At 38.8% G+C, this 18714-nt stretch overlaps 1 protein-coding gene across 1 annotated transcript; it reads right to left on the reverse strand.

Moving 5' to 3' along the window:
* Window positions 1-169: 169 nt before the first annotated feature.
* adgrl4 (adhesion G protein-coupled receptor L4) lies at window positions 170-12319 on the reverse strand. The gene is made up of 16 exons (XM_063495227.1): window positions 12208-12319; window positions 11687-11836; window positions 9035-9184; window positions 8584-8733; window positions 8114-8184; window positions 7207-7386; window positions 6609-6792; window positions 5675-5788; window positions 5388-5587; window positions 3728-3907; window positions 2830-3033; window positions 2321-2541; window positions 1762-1828; window positions 1570-1661; window positions 1195-1363; window positions 170-694 (listed from the first exon to the last, which is right to left on the reverse strand). The coding sequence occupies exons 1-16, from the start codon at window positions 12317-12319 to the stop codon at window positions 632-634; spliced, it is 2307 nt and encodes a 768-aa protein (XP_063351297.1). The 3' UTR covers window positions 170-631.
* Window positions 12320-18714: the final 6395 nt, after the last annotated feature.

Raw genomic sequence — 18714 nt, forward strand, 5'->3', positions numbered from 1 at the left:
GTTACTGTGGCGCATGGAAAGGACACACAGCCATTCATGTTGGACTTCCTGTGCACTTACCAGTGTGTTTATTTAGAAAAGAAGGCTGATGAATGCATTAACCAAGCCCAATGATTATTTTGCATTTTGGTTTAAAAGAAATGGGCAACAGAGAAGTTTTTTGCTTTGACGCATTTATTTTAATAATTTACAATCAATTTCAAACAAAAGACGAGAACAAAGACGGACACGGCATTGATTATTTGGAGTGTAATGCTTATAAAGGCACTAAAGGTAAAGGTACTCAATTAAACTGAACATATGCAAAATATTTTAATTCTATTGTTACTCTCAGAAGAATTGCTTTTGTGTAAAAGGCAATGCAATTGTTTGGCTTTTTATGTACTTTATGGAACAAAACAAACAGTCAAACAAAAAGTGTGATGCATAATTATGATTCCGGTCTGTTAAAAAGCAAACAAGACATTTTGAAACTACCACTGCTACATGTTCTAATTTATTAGACATCTGTACTAAAATCCTCCCACACCATTTTTCCCAAAAGTGAAAGCACGAGTCACAGGATATTAAAAAGCTGTACTATAGACTATTATTATACAAGTGCAGATGGTCTGGCTTTGGCTGCATTAATTCATCTTAGGCATTCAAAACAACAGGGGACATTTTTGAAAAGCCTGTAGTATTCGTCTTGAATCTGAAAGGACACACACACAGAGAGAAATATGCTTTAGATATAATACAATGTATGTTTAATCCATACAGTGGTGAGCTGTGCCAGTGTTGTGCACATATTTACAGGGTTTTCCTACATTTCTAAACCTTCACTTGGATATTTTGTACTTTTAACTCTAATTTATATATTTCACAAGTATACTAGTTTTTGACCTGTCAAAACAGTAACAGGAAAAGTTTCAGTCAGTTCATTAAATATTTGATAGGGAAAGATTTATTCCTCAATTTGACCACCTAGGGAGAGAGAAAACATGGCAAACCCAAACAAACTGATCATGTTCGGATGCTTAAATCCTAACCCAAAATGCACATTTGCTCACACACGGGCTTCTTTTTTCATATAGCCTCAATATCTTCACCATAATTTTCTCAATTGACTATATTAAAGGTGTTCTGTTGAGGTCTATTTGTTCTATTTGCTTCAAAAAAGGAAAAAGCAAAAACCCAAAAAGCTGATGTTACCTTTCTGGACAGCACACAGAGGAAGATGAAAATGAACATCCCTTGGAAGGCGTTGGTGATGGTGAACAAATAGGCAGTGAGGGTTGTCTCATTGAGAATGTGCAAGACTCCAAACGTCCAGGTGGCACCGAGCACAAACAGCAGAGCCAAGGCACCACGGGCACAGGACCTGAGAGGGAGATAGCACCAATTTAAACACCCTGCACATGGCTAAGCTCCTTTCTCAATCAACAAAGAACTCAGCTGTAATTTAATTCTGCAAAGGCACCACATGATACCCTAATAATCCACCAGATAAGGAACCTACAACTTGACTTTCCTTTTTTTTTCCCTTCTTTTTTCCAACTTACTCAACGGGAGTAAAGATAATCCTACCTGATGTTTTCATAGTGGCTGATTTCAGGCTTTTTCACCGCAGTATGCCGGTATACCTTGTAGATGATTACTCCAAAAGCCAAGAGATTAACCTTTAGTGGAAAAACAACAATCAAATGAATATCTATTATTAAAAAAATTACTTTACTTGCTTATTTGAAAACATTCATGAGTCATGATGTGTGATTTTACCAGGATGATCAAACATGCAGGTCCAATGAAGCTCCATATGAAGTGGTTTTCTGTGCTGAGCCAACACCTATGATGGAATAATATTTAATAAACATTTTAATACGTTTGATTCATATTTTAGCAAATTATGATTTCCACCTTAGTGTAAAATTCCCTGATGTTAATTATAATAATACTGTACATAAGCTTTCTTATCTTAGGATAAAACCCCCTAAAAAAAAGCTATCAACACGTCTTTTGCATAACTTATCTCTTGTCTTTTGTAATAGCATTTTACACTAATAAACAACAGGGCTACTATTTTAGGGGATTTTTATCAAGCTCTCTGTGGTACCCAAAACATTTCAGAATTTATTTTCTGCCCCACGGCACAACCATCTTCAACTTCCTTCATGTCCCTCCAGGCCAAATTTAATCTATGTCCCCTTGTACTTATAATTAATGTAACTTGTTTATCTTGCTTCCTGAATGAGTTTGAAAAATGAAGAAGTCATTTTACGACCCTTTGTCTATCCACACATACATATATATAAAAAAGCTGCAAATATTGTCAGCTTACACTTTATCTGTGCCATAATACTTGGAGCCTAGTGTTGCAGAAATGGCCACCACTACCGCTGGGCTTCCATAGCCGAAAATATAAAAGTTACGGTGCAGAAAGCCTTTGTTGTAGATGACGCCAACCACTATTAAGTACAGATGGATGCCCTCGATGCACATCCAGGCAAAGGCCGCAAGGAAGAAGTAGTGCAGCAGCCCTGCAATCACAGAGCAGAAAAGCTGCCAAGAAACAGACGAGAGAGAAAAAGACAGAGAGAGATTTTACAATTTTATTTTAAATAAAACTGTGTTAAAAAAGTGTTACAGTATTCATATACTCTAAGTGTATTTTGCAATCTTTATTCAATGTGTATGTTGAGATGTACTGTTACTTTCTATTTTCATTTTCATAAAGTAAATTATCTGCAAGTCAAATAAGAACAGATTTACAGCAGATTTAAAGCTGAATGTCACAGGTTAGGCAAACGGACGATATTTCGCGTTTCACTAAGTCAAGGGCATCCTCACCTTATGCGTGTACATGTTGATTCCCACCAGGAAGATGAATTCGGCCATGAAGAGGCTACAGCACAGGTTCTTGTGGATGGTGGTTCTGGTGCTCTGAATTTCACTGAAGAACCAGAAGGTGAAGATGCACATGAACAAACAGATGAGCGAGATGATCATTCCCAGCTGGGTGATCCGGGTCAGGATGGTATAGTGGGCCACCAGCTGAGAAGCGAATGGAAAGGGAGGCGTTTCATTCACAGTTTCATGGAGCGCTGAGTTGTTGTCTTTTCTGCTTGGAATCATTTGGCATAACATAGGCACAGGCTGGGGTTACAGCAGCATGTTGTGCTTGGAGACGTTCTGGGGCGATACTGGTCCAAATATTATAGGCAAGTGGTTTGTTGTCAGTTTAAAAAAAAAGTAATTTCCTCATTGTCGGTGTGAAATTCACCAAACAATTTAAATTGGAATTAAAACCAACAATAAAGTGAGAGAAGGTTTCTTTAAAGTAGTGGGTGGATATCTCTTATAGATGCCAAACATGTGCACTGAGTCACCTTGCCTCTAGGACCTGTTCAGACTTCCTCTGCATTTGGCTTTAGTTGATTTTTTTATCTTTCTACTGTAAACAAAGCAGCGCTTTCAAAATATTTAGTAGGAATATCCATCATCTTCACAGATAAATCCACATATTTAAATTTCTCAGATAAACCTAAAGACCATAAGTTAACAGGCGACTAATTGTCCACCAAGCAAATAATATATGACTTAAAAACAAGACAACATAGTGTTTATTTTGCATGAACTGAAATTTCTCCCTCAGTAACCGTGGAAACATTGGTGAAAAAAAGCTGTTAAAAAACTCCTTGATCTTGCTCCATATTTCACTGTTGTAATTTAGTGTATGCTCACTCACGTTGGCTCGCCCAGAGGACATGAGGATAGCAAAGTGTGTGAGGTGATTGCAGGAGCAAGTGGTCGCATTGCTGTTGACGTGGACTGTCTTGCAGCCGTGAGTGGCCCACCGGCCCTGCAGGCTATCCGCCTCGTACTCCCAGAAGGCGCACTTCGTCACATCAGCTTTAGTGTCTATGGGCTTCAGGGGATGGAGAGGAACAAAGACTGTTAACTGTGGAGTTATTATTAGTTTTTGCAGCCCGCTGCTTTGGGATAACAAATCAATAGAGGCTTAAACTGATCCCAGAGCTGGTCTCATCAAAACAGCTATGAGAAATCATCACAGCCCATCGAAGGTCTATTGTTCTGTTATTGATTCTAACACTATTTATGAGCTTTGCTTTTTCCAAGTTTTCACGTTAATATTGCCATTGACATGCAAGTTCACATAAAATAAATCTAATGGCAAGCTCATTAATCACTGGCACATGAGCTTTTTTGCTGGGCTCACTGGGCCTATTCTAAATGATTATGTATCAAATATATATATTTTACAATGATATAACATATTGATATAATGATTTTACTTTTTTATGTTTTAATGATCCTAAAAGAAAATACCAGTACAATATGTTTGTATATCAACGTTTTAAATTTTGTATTTTATACTCTCAAAGTCCTTACTTAAAAACTTAAAAGGTGCAGGCAAGAAAAAAGCATCCCGTGCATCACAGGAAAAAAAAATCTGCTTCAGTAGTAAAAAGTATCTGCACAAAAAAGGGGCCCAAATTATTGATTGTTGCTCTTCAAAGAAGGCAGTTCACAGAGAATTTTCACGGCTCAAAAATAAATCAACTCATCCTTTGTTAGCCTTAATACTCAAGGGACCAACAAAAATAATGATTTTACTTTTTCATACATTTTAATTATCCTAAAAGAAAACACCAGTACATTAATTTTTAGGGCTGTTTATCTCATTACCCACGTTTTTCCATAATCTCGTCATGTTTCCTCAGCTATTCCCTTTAAATGAAAGGTCATTGCCGAAATACACGGTGCGAAATCTTAAAATTTCATAAAAACTTTACACAAAGCGCTAACTGTTCCTCCCATGTGAGTTTGTTCAAATTTGACTTTAATGGAAACTCTGGCAGTTATCAGGTTACTGCCAGACCCAATCTGGGACTGAGGAAGCTATTTCTCACAACAAAAGCACAACGCCCCAGTCTGACAAGGATATATATGATGAGATACTGACGAGAGAACTGAACAAGATCCTATTAGCTAATGTTGATAAATGACTCGTTTGCAGCATAGAAAGTTTAGCTGTAAGTTTAAAGTGGCACAAAAGTGAGCAGCAATGTTTGTTTTTAACGCCGTATTTAGCTTGTTTATCACACAACACTTCTAAATGAAAAACCTTGAGTAACATAAACTATTTTGAATCGCTGCTCTTAATTTACCCTGATCAAATTGAGCAAAAGGATCAGACTGAATTTATATAGAGAATAAAAATGAATGAAAATCTCTAGTAATCGCATCCCTTAAGAAAAGCTGCAGCCTTGTGTACAGGAGCAGCGACTTTCTGAAACGGTATATGTTTTGACATTACATTCTACAAATGCAGAAGTAAAAAAACAAACAATGTAGCCTGCCTCAGCACTCTGTGCAGTCTGTACCTCACTGTGTCTCAGAGTGAAGGTGACATGGTCAAGTTGGTAAACGTCAGCAGGTTTGACGGCTGCTGCAATGACTTGGGAGTTGACAGTGATTTCCCCCGTCCCTGCATACCGCGAGTAGTCAGTGACACCTGGGTCGCTGCTCGGCTTCAGGATGTCACTGACGCTGTCATATCGCACAAACACCACTGACACGCTTCCTGAGGAAAAGAAAATATATTAATACAAACTTTTCTTTTTGGCACAGATTGCATCTGATTTTCCTTTTAGGCTTTAAGCTACTTTACCATTTCGGTCTTCTTCTGGTCTCACTTTTAGTGTTAGATTTATATGATCTCCTCCCATGGAAGCAGACAGTTTGGCTTTTGTGTGATGAGCCTCGAAGGTGAAGAGTTTCACTTCTGCGGTTGAGGATAAAAAAGAGGTCAGGGATAACCCTCTCCATTTCAAAGCCTCACCAAACTGGAGAGCTGAGCCCAGTGATAGTTACAGTGTGCCTGATAAGACTCAGGCACACTGTAACTATCACTGCTGTTCAAACACCAATCAAAATAAACCAAATCATAACACACTGTAAGGAAAGCTATTTGGGACACAGAAAAGAAGAAACTAAAAGCTAAAGTGGATTAAAATGTTATTTGGCTCTAAAAAGAGATTTTGACTTGGAAGAATATCTCTCTGCTGAAACAGAAAAAAGGAGACAGATCCAAAGCAACAACAAGCACACAAAAGGAGGACAGATATTAAATAAATAAATAAAAAAGAACCCGTACCCCCCAAAAATATTCAACATTGCACGAGGGTGAAGTTGTGTTTCACTTTCTCGAAAATAAAACAGTGAAATGAAGCCATGAGGTTCAAAATTATAAATAAATAGTATTTAAATAATTTAATGACCGACTGAAAATTCAAATAATAATAATAACGGACAACACCTACTATTATACTACCATATCTAATTAATATATATGCTGTATTAAAATTCATACTATTTTTTTCATAATTGCCTTTTGTGTATTTTGATACCTTTAGTAATTTTTTTCTGTATTTTTGAACCGCTCATTGAATTTTAGGGTGAATTAATTCATGGCATTTATTTATGTTTACAGATGATTTTTTTTAAACAGTGAAACTTCTAAGCAAACGTAAGGCGCCCTGTCTGGTTTTAAAGCAAATAAAGGAATTAAATGCATCACAGTGACAATTAACTGAAAGCCTCACCCATTTCTGTAGCTTTGATTTCAAGCTCTGTTGGAGTTTTGTAATTGCTGGCCAAAGACAGAGCGCTTTCTTCAACAACATGCAGCAGCTTGGTGATGGTATGCTCACGACGTTCTTCTTTCATTCTGGTCCAAGCCACCAGTTCATCCTTCTCCACCAGGTTGTTTACTGCATTTACTAATTTCTGTTTGAAAAGATTTGCTTCGAGTATAACATGTGCACAATAATATAGCATGTAATGTATGTTATGTCTGCACTGCAATATGCTTCCAATTAGGTATGATTAGAATGGGATGTTTACATCAGTTTGGCTGTTTTTGGCCTTTCATTAAATACAAGCAGCAGCTACACTGTGTTTAAAAAATTATTGGTTAATGGGTAATTTTGCTGTCAGCTTTGGGACAACAACAAAATAATAAGTGCTAATAATAAAAATGACACATTAGCAGAAAGTAATAGTATCTCCAAGGCGTAACTGTTAAGAAGGCAATGGGCTGCAACCAGTGCCACTTTTTCTTAAACCAGTTCAAAGCATAGCTGCACTTCAGGCAGACTTCCAACTGTTGACTGAGAAACAAGAATGGTAAACAAAGATTACTGAAAGAGTTGAGTTGATGGCAGATGGTTTGACAGCGTAATCCTTCTCCGCGGCACCCAGTGTTGATGCGGATCTACTCAAGGCCTCAACATATGCAATCACTTCCACTGAAGTAAGTTCACCAGACGTCTGCTTGGCAATTTCTTTCAGTAGACTTTGGGGCTCCGTGAGGTTGCTCATCTGGTGGCGGAGAAATGTTTAGATTGATAGATGTCCTTGTTATGTTTTTTTAGATCGCAGCTGTGAAACGACCATACTTTACATGAAAACGTGACGTATCCTGTTCATCCTATTCACACGTGTGCACATATATAATCACGTGACTATGTGAAGACTCTCTACAAAAGGGGGCAAATGTGTCAAGCGTTTTTACTACTTGAAAAGATGCTAATTTTTTTTCACGTACTCCTCTTAACTTCAAACTAATCACAGCTGCATGCAGTAAATCCCCAAATATGACCTTCAGAATTTTTCTTTTTTTTTTTGCTTTTCTTTATAAACATCAGTTCATGAACGACGGATTACACTCAGCTTAATTATCACGCTAGTGAGCCAGTTTTACATAAATCATCACCTAACCACACGCTAATTAAATCTCCCATTCTCCTGTAACAAGGAACACAAAATGTGCTACATGACATCAATTAACTGGTCCTGCTATAACTTTACTCTCCTGTAGGTGGCAGGACTGCAGGTCCAAACCGAAACTGCTGATTGAAACTGCAGGTTGCGTTTGGATCATAGCGGCTGGTGTTGCATATCCTTGTTATCATACAATCTCGAGTCCTTTCAGCCGTTTTCCTATTCCACCCTCTGTTTGTCTTCCTTCTCGCCAACAGAGGGCAGCATCATCTTATCCTTTCTTTTTTACCCCGTTTGGTTAAAATTGTGAGAAAGGAGTACTCACAGATTCCAATGTTCTGTTGACAACCTGCGTCATGCAGCCGGTGTTGTCGTGGCAGTATTTCTGGGGATGCTCTGGAAAACAAACAGTTTGCAAAAGCGCATCTTTAATTCACTACCATGACTTCGCCAGTCTGCCTTTCATTTAGAAAAAACAGCACAGCATCACACAGCTCTCTTTATCATCAACTTTACTTAAAACATCAAACAATTCAGGATTGCACTGTTCACTCGATGTATTGCATCGAGTGAACAGTGCACACACACACACACACACACACACACACACACACACACACACACACACACACACACACACACAATAATGGCTGTGTGTGGGTTGTGTGTAGATGTGTGAAAGCAAGTAAAACGAAAGAAAGATGAAAAAAGATGTATGTCCTTGAATGTAAGGATGTGTGTGTGTGTGTGTGTGTGTGTGTGTGTGTGTGTGTGCTCTTCCATCCTCATACCGACCTTTACATCTAACTTTGTTCGCTGGATGAAAGTGCTTAGGGCCTGAAGTCGGGATGTAATCACGCTGACAGGTGCAATAGACAGATCCATTTGTATTATGGCAGTCTGAGTTTGGTCCACAGACCTGTTCTGACTCGCACTCATCAATATCTGAAAGATGCAAATGAAGAGTTCAGCTTCAATTAAAGCAAAGCAGTTTGATGTTCCCTTAACTTGGATGCTCGCTGACAAAGTTAATGCAGTTACAGATGTTTGTCTGGGCAGCATTCCTACCTCAAAATAAGAATAGGTTGGTTTTTTTAAATACAAATATGTGACCTGCAGTTCTTGCACGCATGTTACACATTGATAATTCATTCTCACAACCTCGTTAAACTTTATAACTCTTTATGTTACTGATCAAAATAAAGTTTGGTATATTTAAATCCTGAACAGGTCAACCAGACATTACCGATGCAGTCAGTGCCATCGTTGGGCAGGAACTCGTCCCGTCCTGTCGATTTGTATCCAGAGACACAGTTACAGTAGTAGCTGCCCACTGTGTTGGTACACTGGCCCCTGGCCCCACAGATATTAGTCACGTTCTGGCACTCGTCATCATCTGTGGTGAGGAAATGGAAATACAAAAGCTAAAATGAGCTCAAAATCTTTCATCCTCAATAAGCAAAGTAGATTCAGCTTGTTACTCTGTTACGGATTTGCTCATGAAGTGGGTAAACCAGCTGGTTAACAGATGACCCAGAACAAAGATGAAAGGAGTTTGATGTAGTCTGCATTTTTGCTTTGCATTAAAATTCATAGTTTTTTTGTTTGTTTTTTTACAAATTAAAAGTTACAGCATTTTGAAAAAGGCTACTTTTTATTCTTAAACTGTTACAATATCATATTTCCATCTTGTCTCAGCAGTTTTATTTCCTGCATTTCCCATAAGTCCAGGTTTGTGTTGAGGCTGAAATGCATTTTACTCTAATGAGAAATTAAAATCCCAGCGCCGTCTCTTCAACAATAAATCAGTTCTTCTTTGAATGTGCAGCATTAATTTAAAAATCACTGAAATACTCAGACTCAGTTACTTTTTGAAAGTGAAATCTTAATTTAATCCTCCATGATTAACCATACGCTATGCAAAGTTTTCTCTCAGTTTTTGACTCAAAATGTCACAAAAATAATACACAAATGACTACAAAGACAGCATTTTTGGAAATTTCAAGAACCAACTTGAACTTATGCATTTGCCCCTAAATTTGGTGAAATTGTACTGGATGGGGAAAAAAAGCAACCTATTTTTTCATATCAATTTATATATTAAACCATAAAACTCAACATAACATCTTCCCAGATCCTTTTTTATATCATATGTTGTTGAGTTACTTTGAGCGCATGTTAACACAAGTACACTCTGAAGTTTGATCCATGATTGCTGTTTTAGGAATGCCCAAATTTGATCCTGAAGGCTGTGGTGTGGATGTGAAGCTGATGAAGCTCAGAGATGTTAGTCTTCTTTTGATTAAAGCCTTGGCTGGGTGTAACTTGCATGCAGCTTAAATAGTTCACATTTGTGATTGATTTGCAGTTGTTTGCCTGTGTTTGATTTCATGGAAGTCAAATTACCTAAAATATTTTGCTTTCCAGGCTAACCGAGCACTAGATTAGCTTGCTGAAGATGCTGCTTCATTATAGAAAATGCTGTTCCAGCTTTTTTTGCTTCCAAACACACCTTCCGCCCCTTGTTGACAAGGACCTGCTAAGACTTTCCACTGTTTTCACTTGTCGAGGTATGACGGACACTCTGCTCTTCCTCTCCTCTGTACCTTTGGCACACAATCTGTCCGGTAAGGGAAATCCTCTGCTTCAGCGAGAAAGGTGACCATAGTCCGAGAGGAAATACTCCCATAGCACATGTGATCCTTTATCTGTCATCCTCACACAGACTTTTCACCCACATACTTTATGATTCACTTTAATGTCCTGTTTTTATGGATCCATTTTACCCTCCTATCATCACTTACTTAAAAATTAAAGATGACCTTTTTCTTCCTGTTTGTGTGAAATCTACAGTTGTTGTTTTTTTTCATGTGAATTTTCCAAACAGTTTTGGTAAAACTGCAGATTTAATAAAGCATGAGCTGACACACTCTGAAATGCTCTTGCTAGTTAATATCGTCCTAATTTTACATCTCTGCCTTCAGTGTAACCTTAACAAAACAAAAAAAAAACCCTCTTACATTTTCATTTACTTTTGGCCCTTGGACTATGTAAGCTGTGATTGTGGTCAGATTTGGCCAGGAAACCAAAGGGGTTCCAGGAATTCTAAACAGCCCAGAAACATAACAGGACTAACAATGCCGACTGTAGGCGATGCAGGCCATTAAAATCCTTCTAATAAAGCTGTATCTGGACATATGTTCCACTTCACACTGTTCCCTTTGTGAATAACTCTGTGGCAACTTTTTAGGCAAGCAAACTCTAAAAAAACCCCTAACTTTAGCTGTTTTAAGCCAGCACAGCAAGTCGATCATACACAAACAGGAAACACGAGAAAACTAACTTTAAATGACTTACACAGACCTTAAGTTTTTTTCAGCCATTCCTTTTGCCTGTGTTTTTTAAACTGGCCAGAGTTAAGCTGAATTACAATAATAAATCTTGTTTGCTTGCACACGAGCATCCTTAGGTCGCTAATTTGCTTCATGTCTGTGGACTATTTTGAGATAATCAGAGATAAATGGTTCCAGAAGAGAAAAGCTGCACAAGTCACAGTGATTTATACTGATAATATGACCATGGCAGTGCCTTGTTCCTCATTAAGTTTTGACAAAAACGTTTTTGCCATCGAGAGCCATCATAAGAAGCTTTAACCCACCCAGAGTTATATTTTTAACGCCTCACATCTATGCTCTGCTCCGTCAAGTGTAATGTTCTAAAAATGTTCAATTAGCCCGCTTGTTTCGAAACGTAGGCCTAATACTATCGTTTACGACGCGCAGTCACAGCAACAAAGGCTTCCTAAAATAGTAGAGGCTCCCACAGCAGCTACGCACGAGTTTCGCTGCGTGTGCTCTTTAATATAAAGGTTGATTTGTGTATGCATGTGTGTAGTCACCATTGCAAAATGTCGTTCCGTCTCCGGTGTATCCGTGATTACAGTAGCAGGCCTTGTTTGATCCATTCAAGGTCTTACATGTTGCAAGTGTGTGACAAGAAACACAAATGTCAGAGGGGATGCATGGGCCCATCAGACTCGAGAGCCACACTGCGTAGACACAAGAGACACACTGTGTATGTTTTAATTACACCACAACATTATTATTCCAAACCTTTCTGAAGACGTGTGATTACATAAAAAACAAAACAAAACATGTTAACCTCCAAACTCCTAAAAGTTGCAGAGTCAGTCATGTAATCCATCAAACTTCAACTTATACCGAAAAGCAACAGGTACCTGTCAAAAACCGGTTAAACCCCCCCAAAAGAAATAAAGTTGAAGAGAAAATTTATGTTAAACAAAACCACCTTTCCAAACTAATAATACTTGATAATGCGGACCCCTCTGAGGGACATACATTTAAAACAGTCTCCCAGTAAGACATCTGGTACCCGTCGAGTATAAATTAGCTCACGTACCTGTCAAAAGTACAAGTTTCATTGGTGACTTGAGCAAAGAATCCATACTTGCGCTGCGTCTGGATTTTACTTGATCGTAGACTGCAGTGGGCTGTCTGGTGACGTCGTTCATTTCCTTGCATCAGTTTTCCTGTTTCCTTAAACCTGGCCCTTCCTGTCCTGCTCTTTAATCTGCTTTGAAAAACACGCAGCTTGGTCGAGTCATCAGCCACACAGACACGTTTCACTTTTGCCTCCATTTTACACTAAATATAAAAGGACTTTTAGTTGCATTGAGTCGCTTTTTCGTAGCGTTGCTGACACTTTGTCTTAGGTTGCCATTTTGGAGGCCTCCGTGCCATTGTTCTCACTTGACCACATACAGTAGGTTATGTAAACACAGGCCTAAACAACACCAGCTAACTTCATTGAAGGACGACCCCCTCCCTTCCGCAGGAGCTAGCACACAAATTCACACACTGACATTCCAGAGCCGTGTCTTCCACGTATCATCTTACGCACGCTATCCTTTCCAAGACACACGTTACTAAACTTGAGATGCAGACTCTTTGGTGGTGTGTTTAATGCATCGGGGTTCCTGCTCTTGAGAAAACACAGTGAAAGGAAATGTTGATTGGCCAGTATTGACTGGTTCTTATCAGTGGCCCCATTGCAATTTCTATTAACAGTCTTTCTTTTTGGACTTTCACTTAAAAAGGCCCGATTTTCCACGTTTCCTCTAAAACAGCGCAGATACCATTTTCCATTTATAGAGTTGTTGAAATACGCTCCAGTTTGCTATTGTTCACTTTTTTATACACATGGATTTCTGTGAGCACTGCCAGACTAATTGTCATGTTGTGTAAAATGGTTACATAAACAGGTCATTGAATGAAGCTACATTTCGAGTTTGTCTTTGGAGATAAGTGATTAAGCAACACATTGTATCGCAGGTTCTTTGACATCTGCCATGGACCAGTGACCCCTTTCTTGAGTGAGGGAAATGAGCGGGGCCGAAGGTTATTTGGTGCGTGCGGGCCACTGACCTACACAAAATGTCTTCACTTGGAGTTGCTCATTTCAAATGCAGATATTTTCAGTGGCGCCTTTTCACCTCACCCATGAACATCAGTCCTCAGAATTGCTGTTTTAAGGTGGAATTGAACTAGCAGTGCTGCTCCAGAACAGGTGAATTAAAATGTGATGCAGTGACAATGGTTCCAAAAAGAGAAGTGGCCATTCAGGTGTCTGAGGTCTTTTCAAAATGCCCTCTACTTTTTCAGCACACAAACTCATTCAGTGATGAATAGTTTCACTTGGAAGATAAGTTCTTTGTTGACTGTATTGCAGTCTGTGGAGGCGGTTTGAATTGCTTAGGCAAGGCGTTTAGCAGCTGCTTTGAATGACACCATTAGAATCGCTCTGCATTACTGTCCTGGGAAAGGGCTTGGTGAAAACCACATCTGAATGTCTCACTCTGACACTCTCCTAACGGTAAGGAAGGAAGTGATGTTGCCTCGAACAAACCTGGACTGATTGCACCCTTCCTCCTCCGCTTTTTTGTCTCAGGAAATCTCTCATTTAGTAAGAAACTCAGTAAGCCCACAGGAGCTTGGTTGCTCCACAATGACATTGTAAAAAAGACATCTAAGAGAAAAGAGCTCTTCAAATGTGTCAAGGCAGTCTTGTGTAAATGTTTCCTCCTTTCCTTTCCTCTCTCATGGATATGGAAATTTTGACTCTACGGTTGCGGTATTTTGCACGGCTTTCTGTGTGTGTGCAAGTGTGAGCAAATGAAGAGTGTTGTTTGTGCCATTGGGGATACTGAGATTTGCAATACGAAGAAGGGTGAAGAATCTATTTTGATACTTCTCATAGATATCTGTTCTGATGCTGGCCGTATGTTCAGCCATGATGGGAGGACTGAGCGCTGGGGCACAGATGGCAGCAACTGTCTCATAAACTTGGAGCTCTTGAATATTTCAGGACACGGCGTTGGAGAGACAAAGTACGCCCTCTGTTTGGGTTCAGAGATGCCAGCTGCTGTGTGTGGAGAACCCTCCAGAACCTACATTGAAGGCACATATAGGTGGCACTACTTAATAAAAAGAGCCTACAAAAATATGACTATGATAAGAATTTAAAAAATAACCTGTTGCTATTTTGACGACTCTCACCTATGCCTCGAGTTACCAGCAACAATTATTTGATGCACTGAGCTTGAGTTTGGGCTCATCAAGCACTAAAGTAAGTTTTCTTCTGGTTGAAATTTTCCATTTATTTTGGGCAGCTTTTGGTCAGGGGTAGATAAGAGGATCAAGAATATCCTCTTAAGTGGACCAATCGCCACAATTTCAGAAACTATTTGGTTGACCAGAAAAAAAGAAACCTTAAAAGCATTTATTTTAGTCTGCTTAGATGTTTCAATCAATCCTTGTGCAGACTAGAAACTTTCTCTTACAAACTCATTAAATCTTAATTCATGTAGCAGGATTATACACACCATGGAACAAGCTATGACTATTCATCATGATTGTTTAGTCAGGACATATTTTGCTGATGTATTTGATGAACCTGTAGAGCAATGCTTACATTCATGGCTGACATTGAGGTTTCTTTTCATTGGGCATGAACGTTGCTGAGACCAGTGTGGGAGTGGGTGTGTCCAGACTGGTGTCATTTCCATGTAAACAATGCAGTTTTGTCACTATGTCACTAGCATGTCGATTATGCACAAGGTGCTGTCTGGTGTTGGAGTGAGATGCATCAGGAAATGGCTTTCGTGAGACGAGGCTTTAACTGAATCATATTCTTTTGATAGTCAGTGAACTGTAAATCTAAAAAAATGTTTCGAGGTGGTAAAACTAATTTAAGGAGGGAATGGTTAGCACAATATGGGAGATGATGAACAGCCAATGGTAAGTGTTAGTTTAAATGTGAGTCTTAAGGCCGTTACACATCAAGCACATTGCAAAAAAAGCAAACACGAAATTCCGAATTTTTTGGATCCGAACTTGTTGTGGTTTTGTGGAAAATTCTTCCTCAAAAAACAGACTGTGAAAAAAATAAAAACGGTATCAAGCGATGATGAGCTGGTCGTGATGTTTCTAAGCAGCAAAAGGAAGGAACACATTCTGGGTTCATCCAACTCTCAAGAGAAGGCAGCAGCAGGGAGAGCTTCATGGTTTGATCCGGGAGTTGAAGCTGTATCATGGCCGCTTTCATACATTTTTCAGGTGCCAGTGGGGCAGTTTGAGCTCTTGTTGGCAGAGTTGGGAACACATCTGAGGAGGGAGGGAAATCATTTCAGAGGGCCGATTGACCCGGAGCAGCGCCTAGCTATGAGTTAAAACAGTATTATTTTAGTATTTCCACATCACTGTATAGTCACTACTGGTGCCCGTTTTGAGCTACGAGTGCACTTGTTACCAAGTGCTGTGGTCTGATTGGTCACATCTGTTTTAGATTAGAAAAATCTGAAGAATTCAAGCTTGGTTTGGAAGAATAAACGCTGCGAATTCATCCATTGAAATTACATGATCTGTGAATGAGTGCATTAAGAATAGGTGAGTCCAAAAAGAGTTTTATTTGCATGGTGTGTCAAGTCTTTAAAGCTTATATTGTTCAGTCTGAAGCTAGCAAGCTTCATGAAAGAAGTTTCGTAGAGAAGACGAAAAAAAGGATAACGTCAACAGTTTGCTAGCATGATAGTTAGCTAGCTGTTAGTCCTTCAAACACAGTAGCAACCATGTCTGAGTAGTGCTATATGACCATATTTATTTCACTGAAGGAGTATTTGATTTGGTCTTAAATGAGAGCAAACCTCTAAAGAGTGACTCTGTTGAAGAGGTGAACTATGAACACTTGTAAGGCTGTATTCTTGCTAGCTTTGATTTCCCGATTAAGCATCTATTTGTTCCAGCCTTCAGCCCTCTTTTTTGTGCAGCTTTTTGCAAACAGAAGAAACAATATTTGAAAAGCATCAGTGCAAAAGTGTATTAACAACTCGAAAAGAGGAAAGTAGTTTTATGAAGAGAAATGATACTGGTAACTCGCCTGCTAGCAGTTATCTAAACACTTACATCGCACCCAACCGGCCACGGTTGGTGGCTACCACGTTCCTTAGCCTGGTTCTGCTGGATGTTCTTCCTATTAAAAATGATTTTTTTTCCTTCTCACTGTTGCCACGTGATCGTGTGATTGCTGGGATTTATTTCTAATATTGTAGCGTCCCTCGCTTACAATATAAAGCATGCTGAGGTTACTGTGAATTAGTGAATCAGTGCTATATAGAAAAATGAGGTTAAATATTTAATTATTATTATTATGATATTTCAAGTTGTGCTGTTGTTTATTGAATCTTAAGTCTACTGTTCAAATTTCTTTCAATGCAAAGCTAAGGAGAGTGGAGTTTCAGACAGTATAAACCGTCGTTCGTAGCTTCATCCTACATCTTTATAATGCAAAAGACTGACTCTAGCACTTCTGACACAGCTGTTTGCAATCTAGAGTAAATTGCTACTAGAGCAAGCCTTATTGACAGTCCCATCTTTAGCCATGAATAGATGTTGACATTTCCTTATGACATCATTTCCATTCAAAATGACTGTTTTCACTTCAGCTTCTTAGACATAACAATAAAAATAACACATAAAAGGAGTTGAATTCTCGCCTACCTGTGAAGTGTAGTGGCCTAAATGGAAGTTTTGATTTTGTGGTCTCAGTTCTGGGAAAAAAAAAAGTTACAGAGGATATATTGTGAAATTCAGAACAAAGGGCCCTGGCAAGATAAATGAATAATGCATAGTCAGACTACATCAGTACACACAAGAAAAAACAGACCATTAAGCATGGCTTAAGCTATTTTTAGCCCCAATAATTAGCTACCATGATAGTAATAATTAGTATAATTATGAAGAGGCTGCATACAGCAAATAATATCAATGACGTTCATAAATTGTGGATGGTTTATATTCATATTTGGTTTTTATTATTCTTACAGGTATGCTTGTATGTGTAAAAATTGATGACGATAATAATAAAAAATGTCAAATTGGGGTCTCACATTGTTTTTCACCGCAGCTCGACTTGCTCTGTAAAAGCATGTGCAGGTGTGGCGTGAAGAATGTGTGAGGTCTGCACATTTTTACTGCATGTTCTTCCCTTTTTTAAAGGAAAATTTCAGAAGTGGGACAAAGTGTATGTATGGTTTTTGTGCTTGCACATGGTTTCTGCATTTATCCTTGTTCCCGTTCATCCTCACCTTCTGTCATGGTTTTGTCTGTTATGTCCATACACCTTACATACAGCATTAAAGCTCTCGCACAATCTATCCAAGCTCTTTTTAATTATTATTATTATTATAGAGTGAATGATTTTATGATTCGGCAGGCTGAAACTTCATCAGCTTCATGAGTAAATGCGTAGTATTTAAATAAAGTTAAATTGCTGCTAATAAATGGCTGTCACTGTTTAAAAATAGATTAAACAGCTCACAGAGGTCATAGATGAACCAATAACAAACAAGAAACAAGATTCTCTCTTGTGAGGCAGGAAAACTCTGACCTTCGTTGTACTGCCGTTTCGCCTTATTACTGTTGCTCCTGCATATTTGAAGGCACACGGAAACTCCAGCACAGCTCACGGTGTTTACGTGTGCCCTTACCACCCACGCACCGTATTGTTCTTCTGGAGCTAGATAGAGTTGAATAACAGTGCTATGGGTTAAAGCAGCTGCCTGGTCAACAGGAGTCAGGTTGACATTGGCTTCCTGTCACGTGTGGACTACAGAAAGCGAGCAGCAGGCAGCATTTCCCTCCTCTATCTGTTGGTGTCACGGAGTCAAAGGCTTGAACGTTATCAAGCTAATTTTAAACACTAAGAGATATATTTGTACAACTTTAGAACAATTTTAAATTTAAACACGGCCTTGCTAAAATTTAAAATACTACAGAAAGGTAATCCAGGAAAAAAGCACTTAAACTATACACATAAACCTAAATAAACACAGGTCTAATGTTTAGCTTTTGTCTATAACTTGGAAAGTTCCCAAGGACACTTACAGACTAATTGTGCTAATATCTGAAGGTTGAATCTTTCTGCAGTGCTGTATGGATGACATTAAAACGCTGCCTTCAAAAAGAGTCACTGAATTTCCAACCACAAACAAAAAAGCCGTGTGCTGTTTACAAATGAATAGGGCAAAACTCTCAGCATAAAAGCACTGAACCTCAAGCTTAAGAGCTACAGGGTTTTTCTAGGCCACGCGCTTCTGTTTGTTTACAGGAGCACTCAGGTTCAGTGAAGCAACTGTCTGAAAAGATTGTCTATCTAACATCAAAGTGGAAGTGTGTGATTTAATGGCATACTTGACACCACTTTGCATAATTGTAATCAGATTCAAGTTTGTGTGTACAACAGACGTATGAGATGAGTGCACTGAGGTCAGTAAAGTTCCTTAGTTAAGACAAGGACTGCCCTGATCTATTCTATGTTCCTTTACAGTGAATATTTCGCTCCTTTTAATAT

This window comes from Pelmatolapia mariae, linkage group LG15, assembly GCF_036321145.2.
Source record: "Pelmatolapia mariae isolate MD_Pm_ZW linkage group LG15, Pm_UMD_F_2, whole genome shotgun sequence".
Classification (NCBI taxonomy): domain Eukaryota; kingdom Metazoa; phylum Chordata; class Actinopteri; order Cichliformes; family Cichlidae; genus Pelmatolapia; species Pelmatolapia mariae.

Excerpts from the sequence above, each read along its gene's own strand:
- adgrl4 (XM_063495227.1), bottom strand. The coding sequence starts at position 12,319 with ATGAACGACGTCACCAGACAGCCCACTGCAGTCTACGATCAAGTAAAA. Across the intron at positions 5,588-5,674 it reads ACCAGAAGAAGACCGAAATG|GAAGCGTGTCAGTGGTGTTT; the intron begins GTAAAGTAGCTT and ends TCTTTTCCTCAG. Across the intron at positions 1,364-1,569 it reads AGCCACTATGAAAACATCAG|GTCCTGTGCCCGTGGTGCCT; the intron begins GTAGGATTATCT and ends TCTCCCTCTCAG.